Source organism: Pocillopora verrucosa, chromosome 9 (assembly GCF_036669915.1).
Source record: "Pocillopora verrucosa isolate sample1 chromosome 9, ASM3666991v2, whole genome shotgun sequence".
NCBI lineage: Eukaryota > Metazoa > Cnidaria > Anthozoa > Scleractinia > Pocilloporidae > Pocillopora > Pocillopora verrucosa.
Window position 1 is genome coordinate 3,116,338 of NC_089320.1, and position 17,491 is coordinate 3,133,828.

The window sequence follows — 17,491 nt, forward strand, 5'->3', positions numbered from 1 at the left end:
ATGACCTCTGTGATACTGATGCAGCACTCTACCAACTGAGCTAACAAGCTAACTGGGAGTTAGTCATTATGTTGGTTATAAATAAACCCTCCAAATGGTGAATTCATGACTAAATATATGAGTATCATATATGTGAACTGCGGTTGAAGAAACAAAAATAGAAGCAATCCTTGCAGTTATGAATACTACTCAACTAGTAGTGAAATTAAGGCCTGAAAAAAATTCAGGTCCCTATGAAATTTGAACCCATGACCTCTGAAACACTGATGCTACTGTATTCTTTTTTTTTTTTTTTTTTTTTATTTGTAAATTTTTGTGGCAAATAATTGATAAACCCCCAATCAAAAGCATTGCTACTTCACCTAAATGGTTCACCAGTCCAGCGACAAGTTTCCCCTGAATTTTGTCAGTTTTCTCTGACAGGTTTTGGCCATTTAAAAAAAACTGTTGCATTGGAAGAGGTACTGGGAGTCAGAGAAGTGCCTTGCCCAAAAACACAGCAAAATTACCCTGACTTCAGCTTGAACCACACCCTCAGATAGAGGATTTAGATAAACATACATAAACCATCTACTGACCGAGTTGAAGTTTCTACTGTGAGTTAAAGACTGAGCCTTTTCTGCTCAAATTTGACCTGCAGGCTTTGCACTTAGGCCTTGATTCCCAGCAAAAAAAAAAAAATAATAAAATTTTCTGTAACTTGTAGTACAGACCAACAAGTTAAGGGTAGTAAGATAATTATTTTATCTCTGGGTTTAAATGGAAGGGGAAAATTCCAATTCAAAAAAAACTTTTGAATGTAGTGTGCCTTTCAGTGAAATAGGGCCTGCTAAATTGACCAATCATGGTGCATGTACTAACTGAGAGATATAATAATGCACTACATGATTATTCAGTGACGATTTTTTTAAACTTGCAAACTAAAACAAGAGATTTAAATACAGATTTTTATTACTAAAATAAACCCAAACTGCATTCTCTCAAAATCTTCATGCACACACAGAGCATTTTGTGTATTTATGAAAATGTTACAATTCTCTAACAACTCTGTCACATTAGACTTCATATTGAAGAAGTGCCTTAATGCAAGATTCACCTCTCATTCTCTTCTTTTCCAGCACTTGAGGCTTATTAGTACCCAATCATATATCATAGTTCAATGACAAGTCCATTCAAATTTTTTTCCTAAATGTATGCAACCCTTTCCTGAGCTTTGTTTTTGTTGTCAGTAACTCAGTTGAAAAAACCATTATTTATTTTAAAAATATAATTATTTGAAAATTATTAGGGCCAGAACTAAATAAATATCACAGCATACATCTTTCAACCTGGTTTTCTAGGAGGGTTTTAAATGCAGAACCTATCACAAACAAAAATATGACTAACTTTAGTAATTATAATAATCAATATTAATTTATTAATTTTCTGTTGATGGTAGTTATTTTTTAACTGACTTTCTGTATAAAACAAGAGCACCAACATCAAGATTTTGAAAAAAAAACATTTTTTTAAATGAAATACACCAAACACTAATTCTTCAAGAGGAGAAGTAGATTTATAACACCTGCTCCATCCAAACTAATGTCTACATATTTGTTGAAGATTTTAAGGAACCAGACTGTGATACAAAAAGCCCCCCCTTGCAGGTAAGGGCTCTATGAGTCACAAGTCACAAGCATATGGAAAAGGCAGCGCATTTTTCAGAGTGGACAGTGGTTTGCTTTCATAAATCAAAACTAATAATTAGGACTATTATCAAGATTTAGAAGAGTTTCCTTGCGCTGCCTCCTTAGCTGATTGTTCCATTGCCTCTGCCAGTTCTTTGTCCTCTATTTCAACCAACTGTTTATCCTCAGCATTCCTCACTTGTTCCCCTTCATCACTAAATGCCAGGCGATCAGTCAATGGCAATTCAGACTCAGCTAAGAAGGGAGTTTCTGTTCCAGTGGTTCCAATCCTCAGCACATTGTTTTTCAGGTCAATAGAGCACTGCAAGAAGAAACACAGCTACAGTGAATAACATGACATTCACCTTCTTTGCCAAATACTCGGGATTGTGCGAGGTCTTGACCCATTACACCCTAACATCAGTATGCATATTCTCTATACTGTTCTCTATACATTTTCTGAGGTGCTGACAAGGAGAAATTGATCCAAAAACAAGAGCTTTTTTTTAAGTTGGTGCTCATTTCTTTTATTCTCTTTTCCTTCATGTTTGATTCAGGGGTCATACTGTGAGGAGAGATAAGATACTACTTAATCTTATAGGAAAAGTATACTTCAAAAACCAATTTATTTTTATTTCTCCCATTCAAAAAGTATTTGTTTGTATCTGACTGTACTTGTTTCTTATTTCATGATTTTCTTTTGACCCTTTCATCCTCAAGATCTCAAAGTAATTCTCCTTACTGTCTGCTATACAATTTATATGATGTGAGTTTGGAGAATTTGGTATTGGATCAACTAATCATCCCCTCACTAATATGTTTCTTTATTCTGACTTATTACTTGTGTGCTTAATATCATATTGCTTAATATCATATTGTAAGGAGAAATTCTTTCTTGGTCACTCATGGAAATTAGAAGGTTAAAAATTAACCATAATTTTCTACTCTCTTATTACATTATCACAAGCCTACTTTAAACCCCTTAACTACCAAAAGAGATTAACATGTAACTTCTCCCTATAGTTTCCATACATTATCCAGCAAACAGATAATGAGAATACTCAAACTTATCAGGCAGAAGTTGTGAATCTTGATCTAACACCAAATTCTTTCAACTACTTTACAAGGAAATGAGAAGCAGCTAGATAGTAGAATTAACTGTTAGATCTTGGTAGTTTAAGGGTTGGGTTTCAGGGAGATAGAGGATACCATGGGTTGGGAAAAGATGCCTATTTAAACAGAGTTTAACTTTTTTTTACAACCAGAAATTTTTCATAGATTATTTGCACCCTGTAATATGATCACAAAATCTCACCTGATGTCTCTTAAGCATATCAAGCCCAAGCACTAAATCCATAGGTTGATCTTCCATGACAGAGAAGGAAGATGGCAAAAAGTCATTCCCTATCTGGATCTGAGCAACATGAACTCGACCGACAATTTTCTGTGTTCCTACACCTTTGGCAATCCCTGCCCACCGGTGATCTAGCAGCCGCATAATGTTACACCTTTCTGCACATGCCGAGCTCATGAAGGTCATTTGAGCTCCCGAATCAACAAAAGCTTTAACAGGGTGTCCATCCAGTTTACAGTTGATATATAGCATGACAACTTTACCAAATGATTCTGGTGAATATTCCATGGCTATTTCCATGTTTTGATTGACATTCGACATACGGATTTCCTCTGCAATTCGCTTTTGAGCGTCAATATCAAATGGATCTGCATTCATGGTGCGAATTCTTTGCATGTCTTTATCAGCTCTTTCTTGTCTTTGCCTTTGAAGCACTGCAGCAAATGCCTGTAAATTACCACTCAGCAATGCATCCGCAAGTTCTGGATTTCTCTCCTTAAGAAGTGAGAGCTGATGGGGATCTGCCAGGAACATGTCCCTAATGTACTCAGGGCTGTCTGTATCTACACGAGGTTGCTGTGGAGGTCCTGAGGTGGCTTGATTGTGAGCAGATTGTGGATGAGATGAACTGTTAGGTATTTGTATACTTCCCCAATCTATCCCACCAGCAGGGGCACTTCTTGTGTTCATACTTGGTTGTGCTGGCTGTCTTAGGGCTGATTGATTACCACCGGCAGATCGTGAATTGTTGGGTACTTGTACACTTCCCCAGTTCACTCTACCACCTGGAGCAGCTCCTAACCAAGAATGTACAAAAAAGTATCTAGCTTATTAGTAACAAATGAAGAAATTACAGTCAATCAGAACAAAGTCCAATGACTTTTTCACACAGGCAACAAGTGATGATTAATTTTTCTTGTTTTAATTACTAGATGGATCAATTTGGTCACCATAGACATCTAAATCATAAAATCTCTTAGCTGGCAGCTTAATGCAAATGAGTGAAGAAACAATGACCATCAGTTCAGTGTGTAAGAGAGCAACTGAAAAAAATTACAAGGTTATCTCCTAGGGTGATTGGCATCAAATCAATCCATCAGCCATCAGTGCTGAATCAATCATTGAGGTCATAAAAGTAAAGAAAATGATGATGACTAGAAAAGCCCTTAAAAGGTAAACAAATTCTCCATGTCAGCACCACAGGAAATGTAAAGAGAAAAGTGTGGGTCCTCTCGAAAAGTTTAATTCATTTTAAGATGTATCATGTTTAAATTTAGCTAGAATTGTTTCCATTCACTTATTTATTGAGTTACAGGTGCAAGCCACTGATTGGGGCCACAAAAAAAACAAGCAGAAAAATGTTTACACATTTCTTAAAAGTAAAGAAATTTTTTTGGGTAAAATAATATCTTAACCCTTTCACTTCCAAGATCTCATTAGTTATTCTCCTTCCTGTCTCCCCCACAATTCCTATTACATAAGTATTAGATAAACTACTAATGACCCAACTGGTATTTTTCTATTTTCTCATCACTTCTCTGTTTGACACTGTATCGACACTGTAGGGAGAAATTCTGTCTTGATGACTCATGGAAGGTTTCTTATTGAATTGATGATGTCATCGTTTTATCAATGTACATGGATCGATCGCATGAGGTAGTCACGAATAAAACTCCAGTTGTCATGATGACATTTAGTAGATTTTTACACGGCTTTTCACGCCAGAATCTCTTGAAATATTGGAAGATTTCAGCTCTGACAGACATAATATTAATAATAACAGTCTTTATACTTGTCTTAATGGTGATGTAGTTTTTTCTCCTCTAAAGAAGACTTTGTCACACAATTGAAGTCACATGTGTTGTTGTAAATTATATTATCGCACGAAAAATTTTAAACCTTCAAATTGAAGATAAAACTTACCACGCGACTGAGCCGAGGGTTGTGCGGATTGTACAACGCGCTTTATCAATAGGACATCACCCTCCCGAATCCCATACGCATTTAAAGTCTTCTTTTCCTCAACAAGTGCTCGGCCGTTATGATAAATCACAATCTGGGACGACGACAATCCAATCTCGAATTCTAGAAGAGCTTTGAGATTCTCAAGTTCTAGATCAACACTGACGTCGAGATTAAAGATCTGATCGCCTTCTAAAGTAGCCGTAACTTTCATCTTGATACTGAAGGGTGAAAAAGTGTTACCAATAATATGCTACACCCAAATTACTTAAATACTAGATGCTGACAAAGCGCTAAATAATTATGATCGGAAACAAATCTCTTTTCCAGGCTCCAGAGAGGAAAAAACAAAAAATCGATTTGCAAGGGGTTGTGGGATTGGAGTGCGATGCGCGCTAAGTTGCTTGGGAACTGTAGGGGTTGCTGTCGGACTGTAATCACAATTCGTTATCTGTATTTTTTCGGCTCCAAAAGATGAGTTCTCAAGCGGAATCTTCCTTAGATAATAGGTAAGTATGTTTCCGGATTAATTCTTGGGTAAATTTTGTGATATTGAACAAAATTTGTAGGTTGTTGCCCGACTTAATGTACAGGATTCAGGTCCTGTGTTTATTTGACGGTAATTAAGCGGTCGATTTTTCGTCTCTACGAATCGAATCTTTACCAGGAAAGATTTATTTTCGCTCCAAAGCTATTGGAAATCTTCAATTCTGTTAGATTTTTAAAACTCGTTCTTTTTCACAGTTTTCACATGTCAGGTGTGAATTATGTGACGTGGTTTTGTACTGTTTGATCGTATATTAGCTTCCCTTAGCAACTGTTTCTCGCTACATTAAACGCAGGGTGGCGTGCGGTTCTTCTTATTTGAAATTCTTTTTTTTCTTTGTTACCTGCCTTTGCATATTTCTCATGAATATCCGTGATATTCTTGTAAATCAAACGCTGCACCATTAAAATACAGTTTAAAACGTTTGTCTCAACAAGAGAGTGTTATATTTGAAACTCCTAGGGGGGGGGGGAGGTGGGGGAGGGAGGAGACTTGAGTCAATTTTTTTGTTTGGGTATAAGCCACTGGCCTCTTAGAACCCCCCTACCTCTTTATAGTCTATGCTGTGTCCAATTATGGAACTCATGTTAGTCACTTTTGTTAATATGGTAACAATTTTTTAACTGCAAATCTTCCCATTTTAAAATCCCTATTTACCAAAAACTTTTCTGCCAAAATCCTGAAAATGTGTGACCCTATTCTTGTTACACAATTGAAAGAGAAACCCCATTATAGTCAATCCAATTGTAAAAATGTGACCTTATCCAACATGATATCCCTATTAGCCTGTTTCTAGGAAATAACCTCCCTCAGGGTTGAAAGTTCTAGCTGTCCACATTTATTAATAATCTTTTTCAAACTCTTTAGGGATGATGAAGAATCTCCAGAAAAAAGTCCATGGCTCAATGCTCACCAAGATCCAGTTGCACAGCTCTACACCTTTTCCACATCAATTTCTCTGGCAGATCTGAATGCTGACTCTGACCACAAACTCCTTGTGGCTGACCTGGGCACAGGCACATTTGACATGAAGCTGAAGGTTTTTAAGGGAACTAGTCTGTTTATGGAGAGTGCTATCATTGATCTGCCAACAGCTTTGGTAACATTTTATATGGACACAAATGATCCACGCACACCTGCCGTCGCAGTTGCTTCAGGACCATTCATCTATGTATACAAGAATTTGAGGCCTTATTTTAAGTTCACTTTACCACCTCTGGAAGTGAATGCTGTGGAGCAAGATCTCTGGAACCAGGCTAAAGAAGACAAGATTGACATTCATGTGCTCAGGGAGATGTTGGAGAGTTTGAAGAATGAAGGAAGTGAGGGTTTCCTTACTGTACGCTCACTGAAATTACTGTCCCTTGAACCAGAGGAGGTTGAAGCTTTTGCAAGTGTTCACAAGCATGCCCCACTGAAGAGGCAAACAGTGATTACTTGCATGGGAACAATGAAAAAGAGTATGGCTGATGATGATGCTGTTAGCTGTTTGGTGATTGGAACAGAGAGTAAGGATGTCTTTGTTCTTGATCCTGAAGCTTTCACTGTCCTTGCAAGAATGAACCTCCCCAGTGTACCAGTATTCATCTCAGTCAATGGTTTATTTGATGTGGAATTCCGAATTGTAGTTGCATGCCGAGATGGTAAGGTATACACCTTGAAGAGGGGTAATAAGATGGCCAAGGCGTGCATTGAACTTGGAGCCCAAGCAGTTGGTTTAGAGCGCACAGGAAAGAGCATTATAGTGGGGTGTATGGATAACACACTGGTTTGTTACTCCACCAAAGGGAAAAAGCTGTGGACAGTGTACCTCCCTTCCAGTATCACCACCATGAGCCTTATGGATCACAAAGCAAGGGGTTTTAAGGCTGTCATGGTAGCCATGAAAAATGGTGAAGTTAGGATCTACAAGGAGAAATATGTCATCAATACCATCAAAATGCCAGATGCAGTGACTGCTATGAAGTTTGGTCGGTTTGGCCGGGAGGAAAGTGCCTTAATTCTCATCACTAAAGGTGGAGGCCTTTATGTGAAAATCTTGAAGAGAACTGCAAACTTTGAAGGCAAGGATTTGACTCCTGGACCACCTCAGGCACAATCTATCAAGCTCAATGTTCCGAAGAAGACAAAGCTTTTTGTGGATCAGACGTTGCGTGAACGTGACAGTGCTGGCAGCATGCATAGAATGTTCCAACATGATCTTTACCTCATGCGCCTCATGGCTGCAAGGGCATATGTCAGTGCACTTCAGAAAAGTTTGAACCCGATTTCCTCTTCTACTACAGAACCTCTGAAGCTTTCAGCTCAAGTTCAGGGAATTGGGCCTGCCTTCAAGCTGACTGTGAATCTTCAGAACATTTCGTCAAGTGTGCCATCCACCAACCTCCTCATCACATTTCAGTTTGATGACTCCCTGTATGCCCTGTCTAAGCCTTGCATTACTGTTCCTCTGCTTGTGCCAGGCCTAATGTACACTTATGAAACTCTTGTGGAGTGTATCAGTGATAAAGGGATTTCAGATTCAATCAAAGTGTTTGTTTTGCATCAAGGAAATAGCATTCCTGTCATTACTGCTGTCATTAATATGCCTGTTAGTGAGGCTCTGGTTATTGTGTAGCCACAAGAACTACAGTTTATGTTACCAAGACTGTTCTCACAGTTCAGTGACTTAATTATTTATTACAAAATCAGAAAAGATATTTTGTTTAGTTGTCTCTAAATTAGTGCAAGACCATGATTGATATGCTGTTCTTTGCATTTTCCCTTTATAGGGCACTTGCATGACCATTAATTCATGTACAATAACAAAGTTTTAAAAAATGTTGTGTTTCATAATTGTGGTGAAAACTCCTGTTGCTCACCCTTTCCACTCTAACATCATTATGCATATTCTCTGTGTTGTTCTTTAAACATTTCATAAGGTGCTGACAGGGAGAATTTGTTTAACAATCAAGAGCTTCTTTGGTTGGTAATCATTTCCTTTCCTGTCATGATTCAGGGGTGATATTAGAAGGAGAAATATGCAGCCAGTAACTTTTAGTCTTAGGGGTCAAAGGGTAAAGAATCATTATTTATTGATCCTCATCAGAAGTCACCACAATGTGAGACCAATTATTTTTCACTACAGTGACATTGTTTACTTATTCCAAAGGCCTTGTATACTCTTCATGGGGTGTTCAAAATTTTCAGTATGATCAGTGTTAAGCTAGCCCAGACAACACTGGCTAAGAACTGATTTGAGCACATCAAGTACATAGCTATGACATAAATCCCTATTTGACTCAAGACTTTTGGAAAGTACTGATTGATAAGAGAATAAGTGGAGATTATTGGTAGACAAGTTACTTAGAACCATTATGGTGGAGCACTTGTAATTAGAGCCCACTTATGTAGATTTATAGTTTTCTGTAGATAAAATATGATCAATGATCAGAGAGGGAAATTTAAACAATCTGAATGATAAAGAAGGATATTGTGTCTAGGGCTTGCATACTGTTTTAACTATTTAACTCCCGGAAGGGATTAACATGTAACTTCCCCTTCTTATATTCCTGCATTATCCAGCAAAAAGGTAGTGAGAATATTCAAACTTATCAATCTCCTTTGTTCTGAGCTTGTCTCTCCGTCGCTCGTAATCAACATCAGTCTTCAAAATGAACTTGGTTCCCTACACCGAATTTGTTCCAGCTTTGTGATATTTCTGAATGTGTGGTGACCACATAACAGTGCAAAATGCGATATTACCAGGGAAAGGTACAAAGTTCTCAGTATAGAAACATTGATTCTGATGTCATTTACAGGTTTTCCTTAAAAGACCTTGGGTCTTGTTAGCCTTACTTGAAATTTTATCACTGAGTGTTCCGAGACCGATTAAAGTTGGTAACCGAGCAAAGATCACGAAACTCAGATGTTAAATCCAGGATGATATTGTTACTCGAGCTTCCTTAGGAACGCTCGAGTCTAAAAATTCAAGCCGTTTTTTTTCCTATCCGCATCGTCTTCCAGGGTGTTCGTAGTTCAAACGCGGATAACTTGGAATGGGTTATTCCCCACCCCTTCTACTGGGTTTATTTCTGTCCCCATAATCATAGTACTGTCTTCTGTTTAAATATCTGGGCGGTGGTACTATAGTAAAAAGTTTTGCCTGAATACATGGAATTTATCAAAATAATTTGAAAATGGCGTCTGCCGTCGGGCCGTAGGCCAAAATGATCTAGCTGGTTTCTCTTTTTTGCTCCGTGAATATTAGTGCTACAATTACTCTTGATTCGCGACGCCGTAGTTTCTCCTCGACTCAACGAAAAAGTTCCAAATTAAGCACAATAGCTAAGAACAGAATAAAAATTTGTCCGATGAAACACAAATACAATCTATTGACTAGAACGCGATTTAGAACTCTCGCCGTAATTAGTATCGTGTGGCGCTAGTTAAATCAACTGTCACTTAGCAGCATCATAATTTTGAAGCGGCTTGATTTAATTTGTTTAAATTCACTCAGCTGCGAGGCCTTATCTCAAAATAGGAAATCCTAAAGTTTTCGGAAAATCTATCGGGGAATTTGGGAGACCGTCCTCAAAAACTTATTAACGGGAATTCTCCATAACATTAGCATAATAGTAGCGGTTGTCATGCAACGTCCACTATCTCAAACGTCAATTCTTTGGTCACGACGTGCAAAAATTGGTTTGACTGCGAAGAAGGAAAGTCGGTTTTTGAGCGCTTTGAATGTAGTTAGTAGGCTTCTCGGAAAACTGTTTCCAGCCATCTTAAAATTGTTCAGATAACAGTGACAACAGATCACAAAATAGGTGTGTCTATGTTTATTTCATAGAAAATAGAAGGGTCTCTTTTGCTTTCCATTGAAATGTATTTTGTTTGAAACTTTGAAAGTTGATGCTTTTTTCTCTCAAATCGTCCTATCTGAACCCAACCAAAAAAAAAAATTTGTACGCATGGCATGCCTACATTTCATAGTTGCCGGCCTTGCACTGAAATCGCGAATATGTAACCCCGCAAAATACCGTCTCACCACAATCGCAAAATTAAGTACCCGCGAAATTAAGTTCCCATAATTGTAGAACTTAAGATATGATATTTGCAAGAAAGCTGCAGTAAAAGCAATCGCGGAAAAAAAAGCTTGATAAGATTCACATTTGGACGGGATTCGAACCCGTGCCTCGCAGATGTCAGTTGGGCGTCTACCAACTAAGCTACGAGGCCACATGAAGCGAGAGAGACATCAAATGTAGCTTATTGTTGCGAGGATCACTCCTGTGGTTTTTAGTGCTTATTGTTATCCCATATCATTTGGGGAAAAAAAATTAACGGGGTACTCTACATCAATGCAAATCTCTAAAAAGTAGTACAATAGAAAACAAATGACGCTAAAAAGTCCGAGGTTTTATTTTTAACACGGTGATGTCTCCCATGTCTTCACTTTTGTATCTCGGTTGTCAATCGTACAAATCAATCGAAAAAGCACACGATTTTGAAAACTAGTTAGAAAAATGAACGTTGAACGACCAAGCCGTGTTTAGAGGCGATCACACTTAGTAAATTACTTCGACTTAGGTGGAAGGGGAAGGTAAAGGAGAACGTTCAGTGACAATTTACAATTTCTTTTGTGATAACACTACTAAGGGTGCAATTTGCCTTAGAAAGCAAAATCCTTCGCCACACTCGTAATCCTCTATTGCTTCAGATTAAATCTGGCAGCACATGTGTCCATTTCAGTTTCCTGTCACAGTTTCCCATATCAGCTTCCTGAGTAGTCGAGAAAAGATGGCGTGTGATAACTACTTGACAGCCGTTCACTTTGCCAAGAATTAAAATCGTATTTGTTTCCATAAATAAACCGTAAAATCTGGAGCAATGACCGACCGGAAGACCACCACACTTTCATTATTTCAACTTACGACATAATGCGATTTACATCTAATCGAAAACAGTGAGAATACAAACGCTAACAATGGATAATCTCAAGGAATTACTTGCACCAAAAACATTTAACAGAGTCAGCCATGCCGCAGTCGTTGTTTGGATTCTAATCGGTGTAATCTTCCTTGGAATTTTTGCAGACGCAGAAAGCAGCGAATCCAGGTATGATTTCCGCTGTGGCGGGGCAAACAGTGAAAACATCGACCTTGTACGTGGAAGATGTTTCGAGTTATACGAGAAGCAGTATAACAAACACGATGTTGCTACCTATGGCTTCGTCACCATGAACTTTTTCCTCATTGCAACTGTCTGTGCTATTTACTCCCAAATAGCGAGCCCTACAGTCGATCGACTGTCGCCAAGCGTTCGGAACGATGATCTCGAGAGACAGTCGCCCGACCAAGAGAAAGCTGGAAAAAAGCTCTTTATCGCTTACTGCTCTCAGCTTGTCGCAAGGATTGTTTTAGGAGTTCTCTTTATGGTCCTACAAACTCAGGTTCTTTATCCTCGGGACTTTCCCTCCAGCTTTTCTTGTCATCTAACCTCTGAGGGGAATCAGCCGAGGAATTCTACTGGCGTTATGCAAAACTCCACCTTAACCTTGCACGAGTGTCATAATCAGCGAGCAACTAAGAAAAACTCTTGGATGCGCGCTGTTCTTATCGTGAACGGAATTTTTCTCTTTGGAATTCTGATGGAAACCGTCTATATTTTGCTACGTGCGTGGAAAGAAAACAGTTTCATGAAAAATTCAAACTTTCTAAAATCTCACCTGAATCCCTTCCATGGCAACTCCGCATTAAAACCAGATCCTCGGCAGCAAAAACAAAGAACGGAGCATGAAACGAACATCCCACATCTACCAAGCGAGCCTGAAAAACCCCGAAAACCACCGCTTCAGGAATTCATCGAGAATACAAAGAGAAATATTAAAGAAGAGACAAATCAACCTCCCCAACTCCGGTCGCCTTTTTCAAGTACTCACGGCGAAGGACGCCCAGCTAAACATTTGACTCTGGATCAGATTTACACTAAACTTGTCGTTGTTCCAGACATGGCTAATTATGACTTTACTGGAGACAGACAGCAGAAACTCGAAGTCTACGCCAGATCGGGTGAGAAAAGCACAACACCTAGAGGGCCGGAGGACATTATTAACCACGAAAACAAAAAAGTGTTGATTGTTGGTCGTCCCGGAATCGGAAAGACACTTTGTTGTTCCAAAGTTCTCAGGGACTGGGCATTAAACAAAGTATTTCATAAAACATCTGATGCTAAACTCTATTTTGATGCTACTTTCTTCATCAAATTCAGAGCATTCAACGCTGCAGCCGACCTAAGCCTCAGGGAACTGCTCACTTTGTCAGAACATTCCCCCTCAAAACACATGGATGATGAAGTCCTGGAATTACGTCCTTGAGAACCCCCAGAAAGTTCTTCTTGTTTTCGATGGAATCGATGAATTTAAACAGAATTCAAGATCGGCGAGGAAAATTTCGATCCTAAATTCAGAAACCATGTAGACGAGAAGATGCCCTTGTCTGCTCTTTACGAGAAGCTTGCGTCTGGGAAACTTCTCAACGGAGCTGCCGTTTTGACAACCACAAGACCTACGTCTTTGTCATGCATCGAACGTCTTTCTTTCGACAAAGTCTTTGAGATCCTCGGCTTCTCATCCGAAACAAGTCGAAGAGTACGTAACCAAATTTGCTGAAGAGGACAAGCATGCGGGCGAAACAATATGGCGACACATCGGCGGCAACAGGAACATTCTCTCTCTATGCTATATTCCTGCGAGTTGCTTGCATCATTTGCTCAAGTCTATTTCAAATGGTGAAGTTCTATGGTTCTAAGAGTCTAAGCCTACCAACGAAATTAACAGATATTTACAAGAAAGCTGTGAAAATTTTTTACTTATGCCACAACGAAGAATTCCGTGGCATGAATTTCACCCGCGAAGACTTTGAATCAGACGATTTGCCCCCTGAAGTGGAAAAGAAATTCGAGAAACTGGAAAAAATAGCATTTGAAGGAATTAAAAAAGGAAGGCTAGTCTTTGGAGGAAATGAAGTTACGCGGAATGGAAGACAGCGCTCTTTTCACCGCTTACTTGACCGCGAAACTGTTGCGTTAAAACGTGAACAACAAGTCTGTTTCATCCATTTAACAATGCAAGAATTTTTCGCTGCGAGGCACCTAGCGAACATGAGTGAAACAGAATTGAGGAACTTTGTTTCAATGAACATCGAGGACGGGCAAATGGCAGCTGGTTTTTCAGTTTCTAGCAGGACTAAGAACGAGAAAGAAAAACTACCGAGTGAAATCATCACAGACCTTCTTCCTGTGGAAACTGAAGAGAAAGAAAGCGAGTTCTACGACGAAGAGTGGCCAGAGGATACGGAGCCAAGGAACGTAATGCGTTGGCCGACTGAAGACAAAAACATTTAGCAGTGACATTATTTAAATGTGTTACCGAAAGCAGTGAGATGGAGGAAATAGTTCAGAGAAAACTACAGCAAATTGACTTTTTTTCGGTAAATTTTGTTTGTTGTCAACTCACACCTGTTGATTGTGCTTCATTGGTTACTGTAATTACGAATGTTCAACAAATTTCAACATTTAGGTTTGGCCCACAATAACTTTGGTCCGTTAGGTTGTTTTGAAATTTGTAAGTTGTTAAAATGTAGTAAATCTCAACTGAGCTGGTTACGCCTCGGAGGAAATCAATTGACAGACGAAGGAGCAAAGTATTTAGCTGAAGCCATCAACAACAACACTGTCAGATACGCACGTTAGACCTCACAGCAAATAACATCTCAGACATTGGAGCACAGCACTTGGCTGACGCCATTAACAACAACAACTGTCAGCTACGCACGTTCAACCTCACAGCAATAACATCTCAGACATTGGAGCACAGCACTTGGCTGACGCCATCAACAACAACAACTGTCAGCTACGCACGTTAAACCTCACAGAAATAACATCTCAGACATTGGAGCACAGTACTTGGCTGAAGCCATTAACAACAACAACTGTCAGCTACGCACGTTATACCTCGCAGCAAATACATCTCAGACATTGGGGCACAGCACTTGGCTGAAGCCATTAACAACAACAACTGTCAGCTACGCACGTTAAACCTCTCAGCAAATAACATCTCAGACATTGGAGCACAGCACTTGGCTGACGCCATCAACAACAACAACTGTCAGCTACGCACGTTAAACCTCTCAATAAATAACATCTCAGACATTGGAGCACAGCACTTGGCTGACGCCATTAACAACAACAACTGTCAGCTACACACGTTAAACCTCTCAATAAATAACATCTCAGACATTGGAGCACAGCACTTGGCTGACGCCATTAACAACAACAACTGTCAGCTACGCACGTTAGACCTCACACACAATAACATCTCAGACATTGGAGCACAGTACTTGGCTAACGCCATCAAAAACAACAACTGTCAGGTACTCACGTCATTTCTCTCAGACACTAAAGCACAGCACTTGGCAGAAGCCATCAACAACTTCACATGTCAGCTACGCTCGTTAGTTCCCTCAGAAAATAACATTTCAGACGCGGTAGCACAGCACTTGACTGAAGCCCTCGACAAATTGGCTGCCTCTTAGCAAATAACATCACAAAAGCAGGGAAACGATATGCAAATAGTTTAATTAACAATAGTCTGTCTCTCTACAGCCTTGTTATATAGAATCGCTTATTGACAAATAATGGATAAATCAGGAAAAAATTATTTTTTAACCACTTACAGTTCAAAATGTGAGGAAACCAGCTCTGTGACAATTACAGAAACTAAATTTGTGAAGCGCTCAGAGCAGCGAGACTATTTGAATCGGATCGAAATGAAGAAAAATGAACCAATCAACATGATTATTGAGAACAAAGGATGTCAAACAGTTTTTTCTGTAAACGAACCAATTACATTGAAGTAAAAGCACAAAACTTACTGCATAGAAAACAGACAAATCTCGGACCTCTCAGGAAACTTTGTTATTTTATGATTGGTTTATTTCGATCTTAAATTTACTGCATGTTTCTATATCTTTTGATCACTTATATCTGTTACAAGGAATAGTTTTTTTGTTAAGTTTAATGAAGTTCTTTTGGAGATTAAAAGTGAATCAGATGGGTAAATACAATACAGATTTTGCTTGCCAAAATTAAAAGTTTTCTTTCAGTGTTAAAATTTTTTTTCAGTCAAAGCGATCCGGTTCAAGTAGTTTCATACTTTCTGCCAATTAAATTGTAACCAAATTGTAAACATGTGAACTCCTTGCTTTTAAAGACAAAATACCTTCAGTAGGTAAGTGATGAGAGACTTATGTCATGTTAATTTGCCCAATTTTGTAGTGGTTTCTGCAATTTTTAGAAACATAAGAGTGTTTTTGTACATAGGGGCAAAACTCCTAAGTTTCACAGATGAATGTTGAATAAATCATGTAAACAGATTTATCATTTGTGTTGCTGTCAATTCATACCAGACAGAGTAAAGAGCTTTAACCTGATTTTTGAAACAGAGAAAATTGGACAAAGGGAGGAGCTGGGGAAGGGGGAGGGGGGTTGAAGCCTTCCCAATATCAAACAAAAGTAGCAATAACTGAATTCAAGTCCTCTGTAGAAGCTCCCCTCAGTACTTCTAACCCTTCTCTTAAGCAGGGATGGAGAAGTAGTACACCTCTTGAAATTAACCTTTTCCCTATCTCAAATTATACTACAAGATTATTCCAACCCTATTTTAAACCTGGACCAAAATTCCAAACCCTGTCTCAACCAACAATCAATCATCTGGAAAAAACAAAAAAATTAAATGAAAGTAGCTTACTTCCTTGAATTATCGCCTGACCATGCAGTTATTCGAAATTTTTGTCAAAATTATTCATGATAAATGTTTAGTTTTTTTCCATGATGCGCATGTTTACTTTGGAGAGTTTGGTTTCGGATCAACTACTACTCCCCCTATTGACATTTTTCTTTATTCCCATCACTTTTCTGCTTGATCTTATGGGGAGAAATTCTGTGCTAGTCACCCATAGCAACTAAAGGATGAACACACAATTGGAAATTGCTTCAATCTATTTTTAATCAAGTTTCTTTTACAGTTAACAAATATTCAATAACTCGTGTACATGTGAATCTGTCCCTTTGTTAAAATTTTCATGACTTTCAAACTAATACCTATAATACAATAAATTTGGATTAGAGGGCTTTCATACCCATTGCAAAGAAATAGCTGCAAGTTTTCATTGATCACTTGTTAAAACATGGGTGGTTGTTTTGACTACAAATTTTTTTTGCTAGTGACCAGTGCACTAACATCTAAGGTTGTAACCCCAACATCTCAAAAAATGTTGCTAACATCTCATAGGTAATTTTTGCTAACTCAATACAAAACCTTTAGTATTCCCATCAACAGAACCTGATCAACTTGCAATTGATTGAAAGGTCAAAACAACCTAAGATGTTGGTGAACTGGGCCACTGGTGAGTTCAAACTATATGAGGAATTTGTAGAGTTCTTCCACTGCTCCTTCCTTCTGGCTGCATTGCTGCATCACTGCAAAGCAGTCTGTCCATTACTGACCATTAAGTGCACACCACTTCCACCAATAAAAACAGACATTTTGTCAAGCAGCAGTAAATAAGAGAAGCATCAAGAATGATCCCAATTCTATTTGCTATGTAAAATATCACACAAGCTGTGAAAGTACAAAGTTCAGAAGCACTCACAGAAATGGAGAACACATTCAGGAAAAGTCCAACAACAAATACAGTGAACCAGGTTATTGGTGTCAGTTTACCTTCTGGTTCTCAGAGGCTTTTAAGAGCCCCTGACCATAAATATGTAGAATCCTCTGACAGTCACAAACTTTCGTTGTTCATTTTATTTTTCTAGAGGAACTTTTGATGAACCTTATTTAAAAATTAAATCAAAATATGTCTCGCTTTGCTCTCTCCTCCCTCCCCCCCAGTAAAACAATGAAAAATCATGCAACTC

The 17,491-nt window shown here is 38.6% G+C and overlaps 2 protein-coding genes and 1 pseudogene across 2 annotated transcripts; 2 read left to right on the forward strand and 1 right to left on the reverse strand.

Annotated features, from left to right (window-relative positions):
• Positions 1–933: 933 nt before the first annotated feature.
• LOC131786838 (protein DDI1 homolog 2-like) lies at positions 934–5,294 on the reverse strand. Its single transcript, XM_059103905.2, has 3 exons — positions 4,945–5,294; positions 2,983–3,818; positions 934–1,989 (listed from the first exon to the last, which is right to left on the reverse strand). The coding sequence occupies exons 1-3, from the start codon at positions 5,195–5,197 to the stop codon at positions 1,756–1,758; spliced, it is 1,323 nt and encodes a 440-aa protein (XP_058959888.2). The 5' UTR covers positions 5,198–5,294; the 3' UTR covers positions 934–1,755.
• A 94-nt stretch (positions 5,295–5,388) lies between these two features.
• Positions 5,389–9,282, forward strand: LOC131786825 (Bardet-Biedl syndrome 1 protein homolog). Its single transcript, XM_059103891.2, has 2 exons — positions 5,389–5,492; positions 6,398–9,282. The coding sequence occupies exons 1-2, from the start codon at positions 5,458–5,460 to the stop codon at positions 8,145–8,147; spliced, it is 1,785 nt and encodes a 594-aa protein (XP_058959874.1). The 5' UTR covers positions 5,389–5,457; the 3' UTR covers positions 8,148–9,282.
• A 2,193-nt stretch (positions 9,283–11,475) lies between these two features.
• LOC136283411 (NACHT, LRR and PYD domains-containing protein 3-like) lies at positions 11,476–15,887 on the forward strand (annotated as a pseudogene).
• Positions 15,888–17,491: the final 1,604 nt, after the last annotated feature.

Coding starts and splice junctions, on each gene's coding strand:
- LOC131786838 (XM_059103905.2), bottom strand. CDS start 5,197: ATGAAAGTTACGGCTACTTTAGAAGGCGATCAGATCTTTAATCTCGAC. Junction 3,819..4,944: donor ACCCTCGGCTCAGTCGCGTG/GTAAGTTTTATC, acceptor ATTCTTGGTTAG/GAGCTGCTCCAGGTGGTAGA. Junction 1,990..2,982: donor ATATGCTTAAGAGACATCAG/GTGAGATTTTGT, acceptor TTCTTCTTGCAG/TGCTCTATTGACCTGAAAAA.
- LOC131786825 (XM_059103891.2), top strand. CDS start 5,458: ATGAGTTCTCAAGCGGAATCTTCCTTAGATAATAG. Junction 5,493..6,397: donor GAATCTTCCTTAGATAATAG/GTAAGTATGTTT, acceptor CAAACTCTTTAG/GGATGATGAAGAATCTCCAG.